At 33.7% G+C, this 25,261-nt stretch overlaps 1 protein-coding gene and 1 long non-coding RNA gene across 2 annotated transcripts in view; both read right to left on the bottom strand.

The window, feature by feature from the left end:
* Window positions 1–1,844: 1,844 nt before the first annotated feature.
* Window positions 1,845–25,261, bottom strand: part of LOC149897098 (uncharacterized) — a 36,331-nt gene continuing 12,914 nt past the window's right edge. The window contains exons 3-8 of the mRNA XM_090116850.1: window positions 23,506–23,596; window positions 23,087–23,290; window positions 6,146–6,287; window positions 4,396–4,595; window positions 3,893–4,045; window positions 1,845–3,542 (exon numbers count right to left, since the gene is read on the bottom strand). Of these exons, the coding sequence (XP_089972976.1) occupies window positions 2,369–3,542; window positions 3,893–4,045; window positions 4,396–4,595; window positions 6,146–6,287; window positions 23,087–23,290; window positions 23,506–23,596 (1,964 nt within the window). The 3' untranslated portion in view covers window positions 1,845–2,368. The remainder of the gene's footprint in view (window positions 3,543–3,892; window positions 4,046–4,395; window positions 4,596–6,145; window positions 6,288–23,086; window positions 23,291–23,505; window positions 23,597–25,261) is intronic.
* Window positions 15,396–16,061, bottom strand: LOC149897099 (uncharacterized). Its single transcript, XR_016458208.1, has 2 exons — window positions 15,630–16,061; window positions 15,396–15,555 (listed from the first exon to the last, which is right to left on the bottom strand). It is a non-coding gene; the product is annotated as an uncharacterized LOC149897099 (long non-coding RNA).

Genomic DNA, 25,261 nt, shown 5'->3' with positions numbered 1-25,261 from the left:
GAAAAGCTTTATTTACTTGAACTACAATCTATTTCATATAAGTGACATCTAGTGGTGACTAGAAGTATCAAAATAAAACAACCTTCTAAAGGGTACCTACTTATTTGAAAAATTCTTTCGGTGTTAGATAGCCCATTTATCGAGGAATGTTATATTATGCTATAATAAATTATCATCACGCTACTTAGACCAACAGGAACGGAGCAATGCGAATTAAATGTTCAATCAAACGTTATTGATTGAAGAACAAACGATAATACGTGAAACCGCGCGGGACAGCTGGTTAACTATAAAATTAAATGTTCAATCAAACGTTATTGATTGAAGAACAAACGATAATAAATTACTAATAATGGAAAAAATACCTATTAATAATTTTGTGGTAGTGGAATCAAATAAAACAAGTTGTTTATTAATAATCTTTTTAATGTTTTTTGTTTAACCGTTTTCACCCATTAGTTAGAACTATGTATTTGCGCAAGAAACAGTATCGCACAAAAGTAAATGCAATTGATACCTATAACACATGAATTTGTTTAATGTCTTATTAGATATGTTTAGTTTATTAATGAATAACATTTGTTTATAATGTACCTATCACAAAATTACTCATCAAACAAAAATAATTAGACTAACTACATAACAATGAATAAAGTAACGTCGAAACAATCTAGCGAGAATTAGATTTAGTTTAAATTAGTACAAATTAATGTCTTTCTTAATTTTTAAATTAACCTAAAACTCGATGATTTAATCAATCCATGCAGATCTTGGTGAGATTTGTTGGCACTAATAAAATAATTATCTTAAATCTAATTCTAATACTTTGTTGAATACTCTTATCAATATGGAATTTGACAAGTCTTCACATTTAAAGGCTCTACTAATGTAGGTAATGCCACAGGTAATGCCAATACAATACAGGTTAATTATGATGACCTGATTAGGTTACAAATAAATTGCAGAATTTTCTACGATATTTTATAATTGAATTGAATCTAATGTTATAAAATTTGAAAAAAATAAGTACTAAATTATATCATAGCCCTTGGCAAGCCTCAAATTTTATTTTTACCTAAAAAATAACAAACGTTAACAGTTACATTATTATGACATGAAAACAAGTTTAAAATAAATATTTAACACTTAAATATAAAGATAAAATATTGAAGCGATCTATGCAACTTTGAGATTTTCTATTGTCTTTTTCACTCTAATGACTAATAACAACTCGAATTTATAATTTTTGCTGCATTTTCATAACTGAAATTCAAATTTAAAAATCCTAAGTACATAACATAATTATTATAACCTAAAAAAACAGCCTATACTTGGCACAGAGTAAAAAAATAAAGACGCCCATTCACTTCTCGACTTTTTCATGGACGTCTTCAAACTTGGCGCCCATTCGCTTCAAGGCTATGACAGCTGCGACGGCTTTCGCCCAACGTTTCTTGATGACGTATCGTTTTAGTTTTGTCTTGGTCACGTGTAGTTCGGTACAAAGCGCTGATTGGATGAGCCACGGATGTGTGAGTGTGGTTGAAGCTGTGAGCCGGTCGCTGAAGTCAAAACATTATATTGTTTTATTTCACTTTTGGGATTTGGGATGATAAATGGGGACGTAGGATTGGTGGTTACTCGGGGTGGATATTGTACCTAGTGTATATATAAAATATACTTTTCCAGAATAGCAATAATAGGAAGACAATTACCATAATTTTAAACTTGATAGTTATTGGATTCAGTTAATTAAATCATGCCCATGAAGTTTTGACTGTATATAACTTTTGTCGTATAGACACATTTCCAAAGGTGATGAATGAGTGAAATAAAACAACAGAATTAATTAAGCCTTATATTTAAAACAACGTACATATTTAACAATAAATTATATTTAATACAGCACAAATACTTAACTTAAGTACAGTTAAGGAACAAATATGAATAATGCGGAGTAAAATTAAATGTGCGCATATTTACAGAACAGTATAAAAAATTAACTATAATGTGAATGTTGTGTAAAAAAATTTCGAAATTGTATCTCAGTCTTCTTCTGTAATCGGGCTGATACAGAGCTTTGAGTATGGAGACTAGATTCGTATAAAATTGTCATCTAATGTCATTTTCATATTAAATCTTAAAAAATAATGTCATTTTCCTACTTTGGTAACCTACAAATTATTCAGAAAGGCACACCGATTGAAACGTTACGTATAATGTATTATTCTTCGATTTTTATTACGACGTAAGTGAGATCATTAATGAATCATGGATACGGTATACGTTGTTCGATTTAAGTTTGATATCTCATTGGGTTCACCTTTCTGAATAAGGTCATGGCACAGTCCGTTAAACTTGACTAAAATCATTTCGAACTAGTTATGTTATTTGTTAGTTTTGTCCTTTGCATTTTCTCATCTGACGTTTGTCGTCGAAAGAACGCGTGGAGGCTGGACATTGAGTTTTGGGCGAGTTCGTTGGACGGAGACCATTCTAGTGAGATGGATTGATGTCTTCCACCGTTGGAAGTGCCTCCAGCTGATCTCTCTGCTTCTACTTCTTCTGTTTCCCCCCATTTTTCTAGAAGATGCAAAAGCAGGTCTTTTGTCCGATGCGCGTTGTTCTCATCACCTCGCCTGTACGGCATCTGTCTCCCATTTTCGTAACCATTCATCAATTTGTCTATCTTGTCACGACGCCGATCGAATTCTTCGAAGAATGTGTTGCGTTTGTCTGTCGGTTGATCTGGAACGTCTCTGCTCGTACTCGTCACTCGTTTGGATCTAGTTTTAACCCAGGGCATTTTACTAGTCATAGGTCTTTCTGGCTCCTTTTCTTTTAAAAACGTTGAGTTTATTTTGTGCGACGATTTTGACATGAACACTGTTTTCTCGCTTTTGGCGTCGCCATTTGTGTATATTTTCTTGAAAGTCGATTCTGTTTCAGTTTTAAAGCCGTTCTGTGTTTTCTTCTCCTCTCTGGATACTTTCTTTTCCAATACATTTTTGTCCATTTCCTTCATGCTGTTGTTGTTCGTTAAATCCGTGTTCATAGTTGACAACATGAATAGGTGATCCGATAATTTCTTGATTTCTTCCGCTAAGTTTTTCCTAACTAGTACATCTGGTCGTTTATGTAAGAAGCAACTACTGTCGGACGCTCTCCTTTCAACTGGATTGTATCTGGTCTTGAATTTCGTCGGTTCTCTTGGCGGAGGAGGTTCGAAATCTAGGTCATCTTCATCGAAGACAATATCTGGCGAGCTGCTGAGAGAGCTTCTGGGTGACGGTGAGCAGCCTCCGATTGAGGATCTTTCACAATTAACCAGAGTCAGTATTTCCTGGGATTCATTGTCGAACACATACGGCGAGTTGGGATGTTCGCTCCATCTTTCCACGAAGAGTCGAAGGTTGTCCTTGGCCATGTCTAGTTCCTGTTTGTGGGATAGCCTCGTTTGTTCCCGCGGCTTCTCTTGCGTCACCGGCGGGCGTTTGACGAGCCACCTGTGCCTCAAACACTCCGTAGCGCTCGGCCGTGACCTGCGACAAAGACCCTTGTTACTATTACCCCAACACCTCAAATTGTATGCACTAAAAAGCCAATATGGTCCAGACCATGATGCTAGTCTACATCTACAGTAAATACTACAAAAACATGCTAGATGAGTTTCTAATATAAATTTTAAAGTTAAACTACGTAATGCTTTGTTAGGAACTGGTATCAGTCAGTGTTGGCTACAACAAGTAACAAAGGGTCTTTATCGACAGGTACACTACGCACTACTTGTTCGAAAGTTGCTTTTAATTCTTTCGTCAAGACGTCTATTGACTTTTGAGTGAAGTAAAAGCATAGAAAAAATAGAAAGAATGTAATGAAAATGTATACTTACTCTTTATCTTTGACAAGGAGTTTTTTAATGAAGTCCTTGGCGTCCTCAGATATCTCGTTGAACGCTTCGTCATCGAAGTCGTACTTGGCGATCGTTACGTTGGCCATTGTCTCTATATCCGTTTCGCCCATAAATGGTGATAAGCCTGATAACCTACAAAAATGTATATAAGGCATAAGTTTTTTGATCATAAAAAATTATTACACGTAAAGACAAAATTATTAAATATCTATTTCAACAACTAATAGGCATGAGAAATTTGGAATTTATTCTGAATCGATTAAAAAATATAAAATTAGTAAATATCAGAATTTAAAAAATAATCGTTTTGTGAATCGAAGTTTCAATAATTGAAAATGTTGTAAGCTTCTTATTTCAAAATTAAGATCATCAGTCATTATTACGGCTTCAGGTCACGGTTTAAGGACTACAATACATTTATTAATTTTGCACTGTTAGATTACCCATTACAATAAATTTTAACATCTACATGCAATACTTACAGTACATAGCAAATAACGCCGATCGACCACATATCAGTCCCATAGCCAATCTGGTCAAAGTTAACAACTTCAGGTGCGACGAACTCCGGGGTACCGAACAATACTTGTAACTTCTTTTCCGGGTCATAGAAACGCGCCAAGCCGAAGTCGATGATTTTGATGCGGTTCCCCGCTTTTGTTAGGCATAGGATGTTTTCTGGCTGTAAATTTATGAAGGTTGGATTATGGTCCGAAAAATATAGCTACTTTTATTTTATTAGAGACTCAAAATGGTGTGGTACATAAACACACCAACTTTACACATAATATGGAGAATTCATTAAGAGGAAACTATTAGTGTGGATGCTCTTATTATTTATTTGATTTAATAAAATTTAATAGGTATAACGTCGTGGAAATTGGAATAAACATATTAAACAAATAGAAGAGCTTAAGCTTTAAAACTAATTTGTACCAACGTATTCATTAGGGTCTATGTAATTTGCTATAATAACAACATTCCCTGAATCCCTGATCTTCATCAGGTTAAATATATGTAATCGTATTGGATCATTCATAGACGTATTTTGAACAGCACTTTCAGTGAATCATACTTAAGGTGAATACTAATTATAACGAGCTTCGACAATTATAAATCCGAGTCAAAAATAAAAGCTTGTAAAATAAACAATAATGGCGTCGTGACTGCGGACAATCATAAAACTCCTGCGCATACTTTTCCGCCATTCTGATTAACGACTTGGATCTGAACCAAGATGGAATCACACATTACTGACAAGCGAGTTATTTCAATTTGATCATTTGTGATTTGTATGTTGTACGTTTGTACGCAAGTCTTGTATGTTTAGATTTCGCATTACAATGTTGCTTTATTTATGTACCCTATGTTTTTCGGATATCTATGAATAATGTAGAGCTTCAATTGTTTTATATCTCAGTTGTCCTAACATTTATCAATTTTTGCGTGTTTAATATTTAATAGTCATTATTGTGTTTAATATTTAATTTCAAAAAGTTTTGCGTGTTTAATAATTAACACCTAAGCACACCCCGGACACTCCATACAAAATGATCGTTTTGACAGTCACACTGTAGAGACTGCAAATGTGTGTGTTAACGCTTTATGGTTGGCACATTTGTGAATAGCGTAAAAAAAAATTCGCGTTTTTCTGATGAAATACATCCGTAAACAGCACAATATCTAACCATTTTCTACGAAAAACGATAATCACAAATCCAAAATAATAAAATTACTTTAAGTCAATTTGATTAATGTTGTCAATCTTCGTTGCGTATCGTCCTTGCAGAAAAATATGGCCCATTTTATGTCTGATCGCGCGGGGGTGAGGTAAGTTTAATTTTGGCGGGAGGCGGAGAGTGTCCGTTCTGTAGCGTTTAGCTACTATTATGTATTCTGTGACCTAAGTCTAATTCACCTAACCTTGCAAGAGTAAACATCGTTTGCCAAAACATTTTGTTTCTTGATGGTGCATTTACACATTCGTGCCTTTTGGTTACGTCCAGAAAACCGCTCATAACGCGAAAACTGATAGCAAAGCAAGTAGCTAATCTACTGTTTACATGTTCGCTATTTGCACGAATGTATAAATGCACCATTGAAAAGAAATAAAAAAAATGTAAATATTTTTCACGCACGATATGATCCCATACTAAGGTTTTCGCTTGTGTAACGAAAACCAAATGGCTGATAAACATACATATATAATTATGTATTTATTATAAAACATACCTTCATATCGAGATGCAGTATGTTCTGTCGGTGTACGAATTCAATCCCCTCGCATATCTGTCGCATGAACACGGTGCACGCGCGCTCTGTCAACACGAAGTCCTCATCGATGACGCGCTCGAATAGCTCGCCGCCGGTTATACTGAAACAATTATAATGTTTAGATAATGAATGTTTGTCTATATTGATTTTAATAATATGACAACTCACAATGGTTCAGAAATATTAAATCGAATATCGGAACACAAACTACAGCATAGCTTTAAAGAAAATTAAGGAGTTTCAACTTGTAACAATATCGAGGCTTTCATAAGTATAGATTTCACAATAAGGTAGCATATATAGGCTATTTTAATTATTTCTGTCTTAGAAATATATTGATGACTACAAAGATGTAGTTCTTAACGTTCCATATTGTTTAGCAATAATTCGTGAATGGCTGGATTTATTCATTGAAAACCATGAGACAGCGATATTGTTTGATTGTTTCTTAAATAAATCTTATATGAAATTAACACGTATTTTTAGAAATAAAAAACGTGAATTAACTTGAGTGTCTGCCAAATATTTATAATTGCATAAAAGTATATTCACTGCTGAGTGTTGAGAGCTGAAAGGTGCACGTCTATGGCGGATGGATTGTTGGCGCCAAAAGCGTCGCAAGAATAGAACAGATAAAACAAAAGCGGACTTTAGCTCAAAATGATTCAACTATTATTTATACAAAATAAACTATAATCTGTACCTACGAATTTGAATAGACATTTTTGAATAAGCAAAAAAGCTTATGTTCAAAGTGGTTCAGTTTGTTTGGTTGTCACATTTCCGATAAAATTTGACTTGATGAAAACATTGGAATTTGTAATGTCCCAGCAGTAAACTAAAATCATGAAGTCGTTTAACTGGTACAGACAAAGTAATAATAAACGGGTATAGCCTCTAGGGAAAGTAGCTTGATAAATAGATACGAGGTTGATTCAAGGTTGATTCCACACGTTTGCTTGTCGCTTTCACCGTGCTTGGCATTTTGCGAGTACAGCCATAGTATAAAGAGAAAAGTAAGTTATCTTCGACAAAGGTACATCGCGCCGTTTGTATGTACGCGGAGCGCTTGGCCACGCCCCCCGTTTATGTACGTACGTACGCACACAACGCCACTCGGTTCCTACTCTGGGACCGGTCTCTTGGGGCTGCGCCTAGGGTTGCCAACACTTCATCATCAAAATATAGTATTTTCCAAAATAAGGGGTAAAAAATATAGTACATTTAAAAAAAATATAGTATTTAAAAAATAGACAAATATATATTTGTTAATTATTTATTTTTATAAAAACTATATTTTTGCACTTATGGCACTGTGTAACAGCTTTTTGTTTAAAATAAACTAGCTTTCCGCCCGCGGCTTCGCCCGCTTTGTCTAAAACATAATAAATTATATACTAAAACCTTCCTCTAGTCTTGAATCACTCTATCTATTAAAAAAACAGCATCAAAATCCGTTCCGTAGTTTTAAAGATTTAAGCATACATAGGGACAAAGGGATATAGGGACAGAGAAAGCAACTTTGTCTTATACTATGTAGTGAAGTGTCATAATATGCTTTGTCATATTCAATTTTTAGATTAATACTAGCGGTACGCCCCGGCTTCGCCCGTGGTACATATGAAAAATAGATGTTGGCCGATTCTCAGACTTACCCGATATGCACAGAAAATTTCATGAGAATCGGTCCACCCGTTTCGGAGGAGTATGCAGACTAACATTGTGACACGAGAATTTTATATATAAGATAAGATAAATCAAAAGCTCATTTTTTATCAATGATATACATATATGTGCAATAGGTTATATGACTTTAGCCATCTTAACAATAATTAAAAGGCGCGTTCTTATTTTTTTTTAATGAAGGATTTGTTTGTTACATTTGTCGGTGTTGAAAATATAGTATTTTTGCGTACTATATATGTTTTCAACAGTATATAGTACGCAGACCCGAAATATAGTACAATACTATATATTATAGTACGGTTGGCAACCCTAGCTGCGCCATTGCTGTGATCTGTCGGCGTTTATTTATACAAATACTAGTGGTCCGCCCCGGCTTCGCCCGTGGTACATGCCCGCAATAAAAGGTAGCCTATGTCCTTTCTTGGGTATCAAAATATCTCCATACCAAATTTCATGCAAATTGGTTCAGTAGTTTAGGCGTGATTGAGTAACAGACAGACAGACAGAGTTACTTTCGCATTTATAATATTAGTATGGATTTATAATATCAATGTGACAAGTGTCAACCCTGCGCCTCGCGAGTTTAGGTAACATGCGCTCCTAAACTCCAGGACTCGGCCTACTTCTCTCTCTATACTATGGTATAGGCTACAGCCCACGTCCTTGCGTTTAAAAATGAACAAATTAGTTTTAGACTGTCAGCAGTTTTGGCGGTCGCCAATGCCGGATACACAAGATCGATCGACAATATTTTTAGTCTTCTTCTTCTTTTCTTAATTAATGGCTCCACCCAATAGGAAAGGATTACGCCAATGTCCAGTATATATGGGAGAGACAGGTCACAGGACTCATGTTTACGATGTTTTGTAAATGTCAATATAAATGTTATTGTTGAACATTACGCGGACGTTTGATTCGTTAAATGTTTTATAGATAAGATTGAATACCGCTCTAAGTTTCAGCATGTTTCAGTATGGTTACTTTGATATATGTAATATGTAAGTATTTAAATGTTTGCACACATGGCGTGAAGTCTACGTGACTCTAGGTCATTTTCTTTTATAACACAAGACATACTTAATTAATTAATCACTGAGCTATGTTCGTACTGAAACGTATTTGAGAAATTTTCTGAAAATAAAGTCTCTTTCTCATAATATTATAAATAACTCAAATAAGATTTTTATACAAAAAGGCAACTGAATCATTCCAGTTCATATAACTTTAAATATGTGTAATGAGTGATCGGAAGCCATTTCACATATTGATGCTTTCCTGCAGACGTTAAAAAATTAAAAAGCACAAATAAACGAGTTTGTTTACACTTCACATGCAACTGGCGCTTTCAACTCTCCCCGTCAGTTTAGTGCCAAAACTTTTACGTGCATTACGCTAAGTCAAAGGTTTAAAAGCGATGAATGAATGGGCTCGTATGTATCTATATTTTCCTCTATGACGTCACACAGTGAGTTTGGACGTTTTAAATAATTTATTCGTAAAATATTTTTATAAACGCTACGTCAATGTACGAAAGGCGGCTGAGTCAATTAGATTTTGCGCACGTTTTTTGTTTATTCAGCCTCATCTGATGATTGTTTATGGAGTTGCAAGATGCATTCGTCTGGTTTTAGAAACTAATTTCAAACTAAGAGTCTATAAGAAAACGATAACTGTAGTGTTTATTTAAATATTTTGCGTCTGTTTGCTAGAGCTTGTTATTTAGAAAGTTTTAATATACCTACTTAATTCCTAGTTCATGTGTGATAATGAACAGATCTTGAAACGTATCGTTGAAAAAAATTATCAAAATCTGCAACTAGTACCTACAAATTTAGATAAAACGATTGTCTGGTAAATAAATAAGCAGTACAACAATGTCAGAAATATATCAGCAGCGATGTAAAAATAAAAAGTAATTGGCGTGTGTTTTGTGAATTTTATTCCAACATCTTAATAGACTGTATCACTGCCAAGCCTTATGCCTATAATTATAGTACAGGAGACGAACGCCAAAATGGTCTGCATAAAAGAATCGTAGCTATCTTTCATGTTTATTCAAATGACACCTGTTTCCAGTCAAGTACAATGTTCTTCACTTAATATTCAAGTTGCGATCCGTGGGTGAACGGAAAGGAACCATTTAAGTGTCTGTAGTACGCACAATGACTCTTCATTTGGTAGATCATAGATGCTATTGTTTATGGAATTTTCTATTGCTTTATGTTTGAAGATTGTTAGGTTCAATAACTTTTTCATATTAACGTATGAATACGATTTACAGAAGCGATTCTGGAGGATATGAATAAAGCGCTTGACATTTTCTACTTTTTTATATATTTTTTGAGCAATTGAAAGAAAAATCTGCTCTACATTCACAATAGCAGCTTCATAATTTCCTTTAAAAACCAAAAGAAAATGGGAAAGAGGATATTATAAGCATATAACTTAAAACCACGATCTAGTCTCTATTCCTTTACTTATTAAAGTACTTATGTATCAAAATATTTAAATGTTTTTATGTAATATTTGTATGTGGTGACGTCTTTTACTTATGAATAGTACAGTGTGTTAGTACAATAAATATTTTGCGTAGTACACGGACTCACAACAATCCTCACATTATAAATTTAAGTTATTTTCGTACTCTTTACAGTTTCTTTGGGAATAGGTATTTTATAACAGAAACGATGTCGTCAAACATTAAGTGCTCTTACTAGGGTTGACAAGTGATTAAATCTATCTGATCATGCGAAAAATTACAATTATAGTACACTAGCTTTCCGCCCGCGGCTTCGCCCTCGTTTTCAAAGAAAAACCCGTATATTTCTCGTTCCCGTTTTCACTCATTTTAGATATATGAATATGATATAGGTAGAATAAGAACATTTTGAAAATATAAACTTTATCTATGGACCTCTCGCTAGATTAACACAAAATTTTGCGAAGAAATTCATATCAGTTATTTCAGAAAAAAGGGCTTGTTTATCTTAAAAGTTTTCGCAGCCCTACCCCTGTCAGATATTACGGCGTACGCGCATAGTTGGCGCGTCGCCATCCGCCACCAACCAGATGTGAGCGAAACATGGCTGTCTTTGTAGTTTACTGTTTACACAAGTGTAGACGTAATCATTTGCAAAATATGCAATTAACGTAATTAAATACGGATCATTAATTTTTATGGCGCGGTTTCAATTTTCTATTGTGAATTTGTTATCGCCCTGATGAATTGTTTTTGATTAGATGTTTTTCTTCTTTGTGTAGTAACAGTTTAAGATAATATCATATTAAAAAGCTTTTTCCTATCATATCATTTATGTAATCAAAACCTATAGTAGGCTGGTAGGCTGAAATAGATGTCAACTAATTTGTTTCTAAATTAAAAGTGAACTCCGGAAATCTTGATGTAGAACTTAAACCATTTCGTAAATCGTACAATATTACGAAATTAAAAGATATCGTTTGAACAGTACATTGTCTGATATATAAACAGCTGATCAAATTTTTAAAGAATTCGAGCATGTTAGAGTCAGCCTATAGATAATATCTATACTTATATTATAAAGCTGAAGAGTTTGTTTGTTTGTTTGAACGCGCATTAGCGCGAATTTTTCAAACTACTGGTCCGATTTGAAAAATTCTTTCGGTGTTAGATAGCTCATTTATCGAGGAAGGCTATAGGCTATATACCATCACGCTACGACCAACAGGAGAGGAGCCACGAGGGTGAAACCGCGCGGAGCGGCTAGTAAAGTATATCTACGAACTTCAATACTAAGATTATAAAGGTTGCATGAACAAACATTATATTTATCCCGATTTAATTCGAGTTAAACGAAAACAGTTTTAACTCGGGTAAAATGAGAGCGATTTAAAGTACCCATAAGTTTATTCACTTTATGTTAGTTTAGCATGCAGGTGACACAGTGCTTTTAAAAATTCCACAATATTTTCATGAGTCATTCCCAAAAACGGTAAAATGGAAAAGTACATTACTGTTAAGCAAACTTGCGGTTAGCGGTTCACCACAATGATGAGTTAACGACATTGACATCAGTCTCAAATACATAAACAATATAAAACTCTATATCCATACAAATATGGTTGGAAATGGAATGATAATTTAGAGTAGAACCTAATACCGTAATACGTTATCCCAACAAAAACATAAATGTAAAAATTGGAGCCAAGTTCAACCGTCGACTTGCCGAAAAAAGAATTGAGATCTAAATGTGTGCCAAGTTCTGTAGACAGTCCAGAAATTTATTTACTAAGATGTATAAAATTCTTAGGTGAACTGAAAACTCAATTGTTTTATTTTCCCAGAACAATGTTTATTCAAAATATGATTTTTTTTTAATTTTAATAAAAGAATTATTTACACATAGCAAACAACTAATGACCTACTGAACCTCATAATTTAACCAGGCTAGTTTTTAGGTACTGTTTATCTATATAATATCTTCTCAAATTGCTGATATTGAACGTTATTATTTTAGAAACTTGTAAAAACTAGCCAAGTCAAATTATGAGGTTCAGTAGGTCATTAGTTGTTTGCTATGTGTAAATAATTCTTTTATTAAAATTAAAAAAAAATCATATTTTGAATAAACATTGTTCTATAAGGGAAAATAAAACAATTGAGTTTTCAGTTCACCTAAGAATTTTATATATCTTAGTAAATAAATTTCTGGACTGTCTACAGAACTTGGCACACATTTAGATCTCAATTCTTTTTTCGGCAAGTCGACGGTTGAACTTGGCTCCAATTTTTACATTTATGTTTTTGTTGGGATATCATTACTTTTTGTACAGAAAATTACTTTGCAAAGATTTAATTTATGTATTTAATGCTTTTTATAAACGATTTTATTTTATTTTTTCTTGCGTTTTCGTTCGCTCTATATATAATTTACGTGCTCGGGACTCACTAAGAGATCATTTTAAGAATACTGGTATCCTTACTGTACCATCACAGTATATATTTAATAATATTTTGCATGTACACAAAAGCTCTGACTTACACACAAGAGTAGGAGATAGACACGATTATGGCACAAGGAACAGGAATAGAATTGAAATGCCATTTTTCCGATTAGCCAAAGTTAAAAATTCATTTATGGGTCAAGATATACGCTTATACAATAGAATTCCTCACAATATTAAAGAGTTTAGTAGTTCTAAATTTAAAACTTACATAAAAAATGTACTAGTTCAGAGAGCGTACTACAGTATTCAGGAATAAGTATATGGACGATAAAGACCAATGGAGGGTTGTCGCGTAAAAACCACAGGACAGTTCTTTGGCATATTATGTACTTAGTTAGATATAAGTTACATATTATGTAAATTTATTGACATTATTTTAAAAGAGCAACTATGGAGTTTCTTGCCGATTCTTCTCCATAGATACTGCTTTCCGAATCGGTGGTAACTGGTAAATGTTAAAATACTATGTAATGACGATTCGAAAGTGCTACTAAATAGTAGGTAGTCTAATTGAATAAATGAATGTTTGAATTTGAATTTGAATAATACACTTGTTAATAATTATATTGCATTAATCAATCTTACACACGTCAAGATGAAGAATAGGTAGTAATTAACAATAAAAATATATTATTTAAAAACTTTTGTATAACTGTTCAGGCTATTGCCTAAGTTTAGTATCTAGATTCTTACTTGGTTACATCTACTATCTTTCAGTGCAAGTCCTATCAAAATCGGTCCAGCCGTTCCAGATAAAAAGGGCAAAGTTTGAAAAAAGCGTGTGTGCCGAGCACACGTGTCAGAAGTAAAACTTCTTTGGCAAGATGCAAAGATCGTCGTAGAAGAATCGTCGCCTTACTCCATGACGTGACGGCATTGTCATGACGCGATCTTGACATTTTACTCTCAACGCGCCTAAGAAGTTTCACTTATTATAATTTTAATATTACCTACGCAAATTAAATCATTTCGACCTTCGACGAAGCCTTCTTCCATTGTACTGAAATTAAAACTAAACTAAACACTCATAATTAATAAAGAATAAATAAATGTGAATATGTAAAATTATATATTATTTTTAACTGTATGAGCAATATTTTTATTACAATTTTCTTTTATTTTATGTAGTGATGCAACGAATACGAATACGAATATTCGTATTCGCCGAATACTAGACATTTACCGAATATTCGTATTCGGCGAATATACGAATATTTAATAACCGGCCAAGTGCGAGTCGGGCTCGCGCACAAAGGGTTCCGTAGCAGCAAATATAATAAATTACAGTTAAATCAACCTATCTCAAAAACTATAAGAGATACTTTGATCAAACCAAAAATCGTTGAAAGAGTTAATTAGCATGCATCACCTCTATTTTTTTTAGAATTTTATACCCCGTAGTTATAAAAATAGAGGGGGGGGGACATACTTTTTACGACTTTGAGAGCTGATATCTCAAAAACCGTTCACTTTAAGAAAAATGTTTTTTAGAAAACTTTATATCATTTTAAAAGACCTTTCCATTGATACCCCACACGGGTATGTACATCGAAAAAAAAAATTTCATCCCTCAGTTACATGTATGGGGGGCCCCACCCCCAATTCTTTTTTTTACTATTTAGTGTCATATTTTTGTAGCGGTTCATACAACACATATTCCCATCAAATTTCATCACTGTAGTACTTATAGTTTCCGAGTAAATCGGCTGTGACAGACGGACAGACGGACAGACGGACAGACGGACATGACGAAACTATAAGGGTTCCGTTTTTGCCATTTTGGCTACGGAACCCTAAAAACGAATATTTTTGTACGCAACTCTATTTACTACAGATTTAAAAATCGCGCGTTAAAATATGACGTGTGCAGAGACTGCTGATCCACTGGCCTTTTGGCGAGAAGAAAGCCTTTTTTCAACGGCTGGAAACATCCAGACTTAAAAAAAATCGCCTAAAACCAGAAAATCTAAGAATTTTATGTTTTTTAAATAAAAATTTGCCTATTGTAAATTTTAATTATTAGAAGAGTAAACATTCATTAAATAAATAAGTCTTTTATTACCAAGGCGAGATATTCGTATTCGTATTCGTATTCGCCGAATAGTAGGTTTGATATTCGTATTCGTATTCGTATTCGTAAAAGTAGTATTCGTTGCATCACTAATTTTATGTTTAATAACAGTTTTGAATAAAGAAATCATGCAATCGAAGTAATCTGCCCTAGCGATACTAGCGCGAGTGAGTGTGATGTCAGAGGCGCATCGAATCCACAGATGTTTCGCGCTAAAATATGTAAACTTCAATAATCTATACACCACTAGTTTTTAATCAGTACAAAAACTTTAAGGACATATTAGCGAATACATTATTATCATATGTATGATGTAAGAATTACATAATATCGATAAATAGCAAAGATATAACCATTTGTTTATTTAAGAAAGTCTCACTAAAATCATAGACACATTGCAGAGTTCATTGACTTATTCGTTGATAGTATTACCTAACCTTGGACAATAAAATGAAACAAGACATGTAGGTAGTTACTAACTTTATTTAGTTTAATTCCTAAATTCAAATCTCCCCTTCATAGGTACTTCATCCAGGCTTAGGACCGGCATAATTACTTTTTACAATAAATTAAATAGGTACGTAGGTATGTAATTACAAAACAAACAATATCAAAATAAAATAAGCTATTCTGTATTGAAATAAAAAACGATTTTGGCGTACCTATTTAAGAAGTTAGAATCAGCTCTATTTACAATACCTAATCTGTATTGAAAGAAAAAACGATTTTGGCGTATTTAAGAAGTTAGAATCAGCTGTTTTTACAATACCTAATCTGTAATGAAAGAAAAAACGATTTTGGCGTATTTAAGAAGTTAGAATCAGCTGGTATTTACAATAATCTTAACTAACCTTACAAGTATTTCAATTGTCCTTCAAAATGTCCACCACCATTGTCAATACTGAATACACAGACGTGAACGTTTTATTACATTGTTTTTTAACGAGAGAAGTAGGTACGTTTTTTTGTCTTTTCACTTCATCCAATATGCGCTGTTTTAATTGTTCGACACTAACCGGCTCACTTTTGTTCACTTAATTTCACTCCACAAAAAGAGGTCCAAGGGTGTGAGATCAGGTGAGCGAGGAGCCCAAGCTGCAGGCCCGCCTCGACCGATCCACTGACTTCCAAACTCCGCTCACCGCTGTGAGAAATTCATGAACCGCAGCGTTATTCGACATTCGTACTACGTCGAGGATCCTCTTCAAAATACGCTAGTACATTACTACACGAAAACATTTTGTGACAACGCCAGCTGGTAAGCATTTACCACGGTTCGTACATTTGGCGATCGAGCGTTCGGGTACTTCTTATCTGTACATACGTACTGCTGCACTCGCAATTTCTCCACTCAAAAAGAACGCACGAAGCATAAGTACATAATCCCGTGATGTAAATTGATATGACATCGTACCGGGAAGAACGTAAACAAACGCGACGAATAAAAGCAAGTTTTCACTTCCGCTAACAATTTGGCACTGTTTGTCGCGTTGGGGCGGGGGGCCGTTGGGGTGCGACGCGGGCGCAGGCCGCAGAGGGAAAGGGGGTGGCGGGGTGAGGAATGGGCGAATGGCGAGCTTGGACGCGAGTTTGCCGGAATTTATCAATGGATCTGTGCGGCGGACCTACTCGAAATCGTACGCTAGAAAATTACAACACAATACCACAGTATTACCATCCTACAGTATGGCGACGAATGTACTTGTGCAGAGAAACGGAGGGGAACTGGCGGGGGGTCGGGCGACGCGGGCCGCTTAATGCAATCACGCTGAGTTTGCATTAACTATCGCGAAAGGATGACGCAGTCGTATTTTTTGTGTAATAATTTTATTATACATATTCTATTATGACGCGCAAAAACTGTTCCGTTTACGGATGTAAATCTACATTGAAATCCCAGAAGGAAACAATATTTCAGAAAGATTGTATTAATTGTATCTGTTGAATTAAAATCAAAGCTATGTATATGTTGTCCTCATTATTTTCTAATCAGATTGTACATCCCAATGCGAATGCATTACTTAGTTAAATGGTATAATATACAATTAAGAACATCCAAAAATAAAGTGTCCACGTAAATAATATTTAGCAGTGCAATATCTGTAATTATATATTTATGAACAAATAATTACATCAGATTTAATAATCGCAATTATTTTGAATGTACATATGAATAAATGATTTCATCATAATATTAATAATCAAAATTGTTTTATTTCCCATTTGTTGCAACCCTAGCGTATTTTCGTGTGGCAGCGTAAGTACCTACGCTGGCGGCGGCATCGCGGGACATCAAAGGCGATTCCTTACTGTAGGAAATAATATTGTAATACTGTGACAATACCTAGTGTGGGTCATTGATTAAATTTAGGTTTAACAATTTTTACATATTTATGTGGACAATTTTGGGACATTTCTGTTTGTTAGTGTTTTTAATTATTTCTTACACAAGTATGATTGGTTAAAGATACTTAACACCCTGTAAAATTTTTTGTACTGATTAAAAACTAGTGGTGTATCTCAGTCATTTATTGATGGATTTCAATTTTTTTTCTGCCACTGATTAGTTTTGATCTATATTTTAACACTATTATGGTGAATATAATATTTTCTATTTTTTTTAACTTTTCCATTTTTCCATACAAACAAAATTAATGTCATTGAAAAAAAAATTAAATACAGATAAATTCAGTATTTTCTGATTTTTTCCTTTGTACACTCACTATTACCTAGTTGATTACAAAATTTGAACTTTCTAGGTCATCTGGAAGTGGGTTAGGTTTTGTATATGTCTATAAGTCAGTCAGTCTTAAAAATTGCGATTTTTGGACATTAATATCTACGCAACTGTTTAATCTATATTTATGAAATTTAAGGTTCTTGTTTATCTCGAGGTCCTCTTGATATGTACCAAATTTGGTTTATTTAACTTAAATAGTTTTCGAGTTATAAGGGGGTGAAAAGTGGCTCGAAATGGTTCGTGTAAATATACACACGGCCGCTGCTCGCCAGTTCTCTTCGCTTGAACTTGGCTTGACACGCTGCCGCGTGTCTAGATTAATACGTAACAGATATGACGTTTTGGAAATTATATTATCATGGTTTCCAAGTTGCTATATCTCGTATTCTAATGATCTGAAGATAAACATTGATGTGTTTAACATGGAAAGTAGCATGTCTCAAAACGACACATTTTCTTTGAATATATGTATATACTTAATATGTTTTTTTTATTTTGTTTATTTCAAGTTTAAGCTATTTTCTTTTTTGCAGTTCGTTTGTTATCTGTGGGCTTCTACAGACATAATTACAAATTAAAATAAATAATACTATGTATAATAACTGTATTTTTACTGCGAACTTTATCATTCCTTGCACAAGAATTGCACCAAGATAAAGTATGTCGTAATATCTTAATTATTAATTTCAAACGATTGAAACGAAATCAATAACTTTTTTAATTTACATTCTGTAGTAAGGAACAAAGTCCAAGCAAGGATTTATTAATATATTATGTATTTTAGTACGATGCATTTTGTAACTATTGTTGTACAGATAAATTGCAATGTTAATAATGTTATCTATGTAATCTGTATGACTCTATACCTACTGGTTTTTTTTATCTTGAATATTTTTATATTAATAAGGTTGGTAATTTAGCACCTAGTAGGTATGTTATTCTATATAAGTAGAGGCATACATTTCAAGATAATATAATGTAACTTGGTAATCTTCTTTACTTTATAAATCTAGGTATAGATCGAAGATCCATTAACGTCTCTGCTTCTACGTGTTACCGTAGATCCATTATATTAGGGTTGCTACATGTACAATTTAATAATTCTCGACTTATCACATAAGATCTATTGGGAGCAGAGAGTATTCTGCACTATGCACTGTGCAGAGTGCAGGCTTTCATCTAATAGTGATAAAAATTAAATTATCACACATTACAATATATTTTACACAGATTACTTCTGTGTAAAATATTTGTGTATAGCCAATGTCTCAACATTATACGCATCAATCAATAAACCAAAAATTGGTTGTCTGTAAAGTCGGTTTACTGACGATAGTTGAACGTGACAACGTCCGATTGTGCTTCTTTGTCGCTCGTTCCGCGCTCTCGTTTGCACTTCATGCCTATGGAACGCCTCAGAGCGAGGTAACGCCGCATGAGTCATGTTTTTTCGTGCGTGCAGCCGGCTATCGAATTATAAGAAGTTGTCACGTCAAAAAGAAATACATTTTATTGTTTATAATATTGTTGTGACTCACTAGGTAATTTCTTCCAAGTGTAAGAACTGGGTCGAGGCAACCCTGAATTTGCAGTTCCTAATGGAACGCGAAAACGTCATAATTTTATTAATGAAGTGGCATAGAGCAATAAATCTCTGGCAAACACGAAATATTTTATCATCAACTCCAAGAGCACGTGTAACATTCGAAGCGTAGGTGCAATTAGCAGAAATGAATTAAATATGATTTATTGAATCGATTCTGAAATAGTAATGTGACACGAATTCCTGATAAATTCCTGAGGAATTCGTGAGGCTAATGTGGTTCATTATTTATGTATTAACAATATTTGTTTTGGTAAGTTTATTATTTGAATGACGTTGTTATATCAACAAATGTACCTAAACTACTACAAGTACCACACTGAAAAATATACACCCTGAAAGATAGAATATGTTATCTTTTACCTTTTTAATCCCTTTACCCCAAAACCTTTGTAGATTTTTTTTGCGTTAGAATGCATTCTAGATAATTTTGAGCATCACTTTATTCGTCAAGTCTGGGTATTCCCAATTTCTGTTATATAAAAATTTGCTATATTAGGTTCGCTACAAAATGTTTATGAACGACCTTATTCTTGGCACTTTAGTCATTTGTTTATAACATAAATAACTCATGAATGATCTAGTTGCTTATGAGAATTGGGTCGATATAAACATGGCGACAGGTGTACCCCACATCAGATTAATGACAAGAATTCATTTTTCTTCGCTAATGATGTTTAATTAGAAGATTGCTGAGATAATGAGTCAGTACTAGAACAACAACTGAATATTAAGGTTAGATATTTCGGATTGGAATTTGGAATTTCAAATTCAATGTGTTTTTGCAAGCCCTAACCAGATAGGGTATCAAGGAGTCATCATTATAGATAATATAATAATTTTTTTTTATTACTAGCTTACCGCCCGCGGCTTCGCCCACTTTGTCTAAAACCTAATAAATTGTATACTAAAACCTACCTCTTCGATCACTCTATCTATTAAAAAAAACCGCATCAAAATCCGTTGCGTAGTTTTAAAGATTAAAGCATACAAAGGGACATAGGGACAGAAAAAGCGACTTTGTTTTATACTATTTCAAATTTCCCAACTAGAAAATTATCTTAATCTATTAACTAGGTATGTTATTGTTATTTGAACTTAATGGCTATAAAAATTATTGAACGCTATTACTAATCGAACTAATCCTTGTCCAAAGCATTGCCAAAACGTCAGACATGTAAACTTCCAATGTATTTGAAGACAAGTAGGTACCACATGTTTACCAAAAGTCAAAACCAAATACACTACCAATCGAAGGGCAGTGTTGAAATTCCTTCCCATGATTCATCACAAAGCTCTTGTATATGGCTATGTTTGAAATTCCTTCCTTACCGTAACCTACATCAACATTTAAAACAAAACTATACGAGTTTTGACTCACTCGAGTGAATGAATACCAAATTAGAATGGAAATCTTTGCAAATGCGCCGGCGCAGGTGATTCAGCGATAATTCTTGCCATATCTTTGAATGTATCTATCATCAATCTTGAATGTCTTTGACCTTTAGTTTGTACGGATAAAACTAGATTTGACATAGAACCAAATAGATAATAGTTTGCAATTGTGGAAGCCTTGAAATTCAGTACAATTTTTTCCTAAAATTAGGCAGCACAGAAGTTTTTTATGTGTGTTTTTTTATAATGGTTATTAAAGGATGGGGATTATTAGCGGCATTCTTCGAATCCCTTTCTAATTAGTCCTTTCCAAGTTTATCAAGATACAAAACAACCCTAATTGTTTATACCTTGTACAGATCCTTAATGAAACCGGGAGTTGCTTGAATAAGAAAAAGACATTTCAAAACCCCTCATACTTAACATAAGTCACAACTTGGAGACGCTAAACAAAAAACAATGAACTAGGCATATTATAACCCGTCCTTTGAATACAATAGGGTCTCATAAGCTTGCAGTTATTATTCAACGACATTGCTATCCCATATACGATGTAATTATATATGTATTGCTGTTGCGTGGGTGAGCTACTGAATCACCTGCCTCGATTTAAGATTGTGCTGCTAATTTGGTCCTCATTCAATGTTATTAATAATAACGTTTGACATTTTAGAGATTTGTAGGAGGTATCTAGGAACAAAATATAGAAAGCTGAGTAGACTTCGTAGGATTCATACTCGTAAATAGTACAAGAATATTCTGGTTTCAAAATTGTGTAGAACATTCTACGATAGAGGTCACATAACTGAAATAGAAGTAGCTTAGTTTCATATTTAAAATGTTATATTTTCCTTATTAGTTGTAAAACAAGCGATTTCTTTATGCAAATAATAGCAACTATAAAAACAAACTGCGTTCAGATATAGCACTGGGCAACCTGTAATCCCGTTCCTTACAGAACTAGTTCTTCAAGGTCGTTTTTACTTAATTAAAACAATTCGAAGGAACTATAAGTGGACACAAGATGAAGTATGTGAATTGTCCTGTTTTATAGGATGGATACAATTAACATTGTTTTACTAACGTACCAGAAATAGGAGTTTTTGAGTCTTCACTAATTGATCATTCAAGGTAACCTTAACTTCTTGCATTTATTCATTTTATTCAAATTAAAATACAATTCCAATGTTTTTGGTTACTTTTATCTTTAGCATGGAACATATAGAAACTAAAATTACACTCCGATCTTTTGCTCTATAAGATGATATCTACTTATTCCGGGGAGTTCAGACCTAGAAGTAATTCTAGGGCTCATGAGTAAGGCATCTAATATAATCACAATTCGGAAAACTGCATTGTAATTGTATAACAGCCAAGTTCTTGACGTTTCCGTCTTCGAAGTATTTCACATCACGAGATCCTACGGCCAATATCTATTTGCGATACTACGACACGTATACGATTCGTAATTCTACACTTTGCTCACGGCTTGTGTGTGGGTTTTCTAGATTTATTATCGTTTCCGTGACTGATAATTGTCTCTTTGGTAGTTTTTTTAAAATTTTGAATATTTTTAATAGTCTAGTATGTATTTATAAAGTAGCTTCTGGAATTGAAAATGTAGGTAGAGAAATATATCTGTTAATGCATTAATCTATTAGACACACTAGTCGAAACTACACTAGTGTGTTACACTTAAATTCGTCAGCAACGCCATGAAAATTAACGATGAATACAATAACCTATTAAAAAAAGGAGTATATTATTGAGTTGATTTTGGTTCGTAAATTTTAAATCTAGGCTAAATATATAACTATAATATATACTACCACAGACTAATAATAATATACTACGTATACAAATACTACTATTCAATTACCACAGTTACGCCACATTACAAAATAATGTTTAGAAGTAAATTTGATTAGTTTCACTTGATTAGACCTTACTCGTGCTTTATCCATTAGATGTATAGTTTTATGATAGGAATCGTCAGGCTGTATAATAGTCGAATGACGAGGCCATTAGCTTTTCCATTTTCAATCACTCCCACACGTTTAAAATGGTTAAAATGTTTCACTATTACAATTTTGTCTGCGTTGACAATCCGTGGCATGGGGCAGATTAATTTCACACTTTTCTTACGGGACAAGCAAGATAAGGCAAGAGGTTTTCCTGATAGTTTTCACCGGGATAACCGATACACATACTACAATTTTCAAAGAAACAAACAAAAACGCGCTCTGTAAAGAATATAACCAATTGGCTATCTACACGCAACTCCTGCCTTTGCCAATTTTGCAATTGTTCAGAAAATAAACGAGCAAATCACCCAGTCGTTTTTAATAAGGTCTCTATAACTTTAGACAAAACATTCCAAATGATAAACTTAGCTTATGTAATACAAGAAATACTCACAGCTCCAACACGACGCACATATATTTGCCCCAGTCATACGCGTCATACAGCTGTATAAGCCTCGGGTGCCGCAGACGCCTCATGACCTCCACCTCGCGCTCCACATTGCGTCTCTCGTCCCTTCTGTTCACGGAGACCAGCTTGGCGGCCAGTTCTAGCCCTGTGCTCTTCTCCCGGCATAGATATACCGTTCCGAATTTGCCCCTGGAAAGAGAAACTTACCATAAAAGCTAGCCAAAACATGGTATAGGTGGAAGACATTTAAAAATATCTAGAAGTATTACAAAAAATATTATATAACCTACGTAGTAAAATACTCAGGTGATTAAATACAATAATACTGTTCAAGTATTATTGTTTTGATTGTCTATTGTTTATTTGTTTACTGTTTGTGTTTGTTCATTTATAAATTCTCTTACCGTCCGATCTCTGATAGCATATCAAAGAAGTCGTTGACATCTGTATTCCTCTTGATTGTGACATCGCGGGTCTGGAATGGGGGTTCGATTTCTGCAAGAGAAAATAAACTTTTGATATAATTTTCAAACGAATTTCCAATCATTCACAATGTAGTGGCCTTCTATACAATATTTAAGAAAAATTATCGGAAAGAAATGTGTCCATCCATCCTCGTAAGAACTAGGAGTGTTCCTAAAATTTATATAAAAATTTTACAATTATAAAAATAAATATGATATGAATTGAATCGGGTAAGGACGATGTTTATCAGATATCAATTAATCATAGACATCGATAACTGTAGACACGTCATTTCGATGTAGTTTTATTCCGAATATTTACTTGAATTTTTACCACGTTTGATTTAATTCATTTTCCTACTATCACAGAATAAAGTGATCAAAGTTGGCGCCTAAATATACCTACTTCAAGATATTTTATTATCACTTACTTCTCCAGAAAATCTAAATTTCGCAATCCGTTACACATTTTTTAAACTTAACTTATACGCCAAGAAGGAAATTCTACCGATCCATAATATCACGTCGTCACAGATATTGCTTCAAAGAAATCCAGATGAAAGTCAAGTGTTATATTTCTACAAGATACTGTGACAGTTTCCGATGAACTTTTATGTACACCTTTCACATATAATTGACATTTAATAGTTAATTAATACATTAGCGAAGAGACTAGAGTAATGAGAAAGAACTCGCGGAACAAGTTTAGAAAGTGCAAATTTGTTTTAGTCTTATGGTGAGAACTGTAATGTAAAATAGATTCTCATAGATATAGGAAATTAACAATTACGCGGCGATTAGATGTTGACACTGGGAATGTTTAATTTGAAATCCTCGGATGACATCAACATTTGGAATGTTTTGGAGTAATTGGAAAGTTACTTTTTGATTTGAAAGTGGGAAATTTATCGAAATATTGTTTTATTTTGTAGAGAATATGTAGTTTTAAAAATAACCTACTTTATGGCTGCCACTGTATAAGGTGTTACAACTGAAAGCATCAACTTATAAATAACTTCAGATTGTTTTCAAATATTCCGATGAACTTACAATTACTTTTTAGACTGGGATTTTCTACGAAGTGCCTATGCCCTACAGTATTAAATTATCTGTGGAAGTGCTCACTCATATACAGCTTTCAGTATATTCTCCTAAATAGTCTATAATTTCTTACGATTTATTAATAGATGAATCGACAGTCCACTTGAATGCACAGTCGTCTGGTCAAGTACTGAATGTATTGACACAACACGGCTAAAGCATTTTGGCACGTATTCAAACATTTTTGGGTGCAATGTGCTGTAACCTTTCTGTTTAGTCTGTTCTATGGCGCTAGTGGTGTGATAGTACTCTTTTGGATGCGAGTTGGATACGATTATAATGAAGTCATGTGACGATAGTGTTAGCACAGATAATATAATATAATACTATGTACGTGTTAGTATAGTGTAAAATTTAAGTAATAAGAGGTTTAAAATGGGGAAACTTTTAGAAACTTTTGGCTTTCTAGCAACTGCTTCTTTCCACGCTCTACCAGACAAAAACATCAACATCTTATACAAAATATCGTTAGTTAATTTAAATTTAATATCCTTTAAAATTCCTTAACAAAATATAAGGATAAGGTAATTTTTGAGGTCCATTTAGACTATATTTGAAGTTTATTATATATTTAATTGCTAACATACCTATATGA

Source organism: Colias eurytheme, chromosome 26, assembly GCF_061535395.1.
Source record: "Colias eurytheme isolate Ceu_HAF_F1 chromosome 26, ilColEury1 Martin Lab GWU primary, whole genome shotgun sequence".
NCBI lineage: Eukaryota > Metazoa > Arthropoda > Insecta > Lepidoptera > Pieridae > Colias > Colias eurytheme.
Note: the sequence above shows the minus strand (reverse complement) of the source record. Positions and strands in the feature narration are given on the sequence as shown.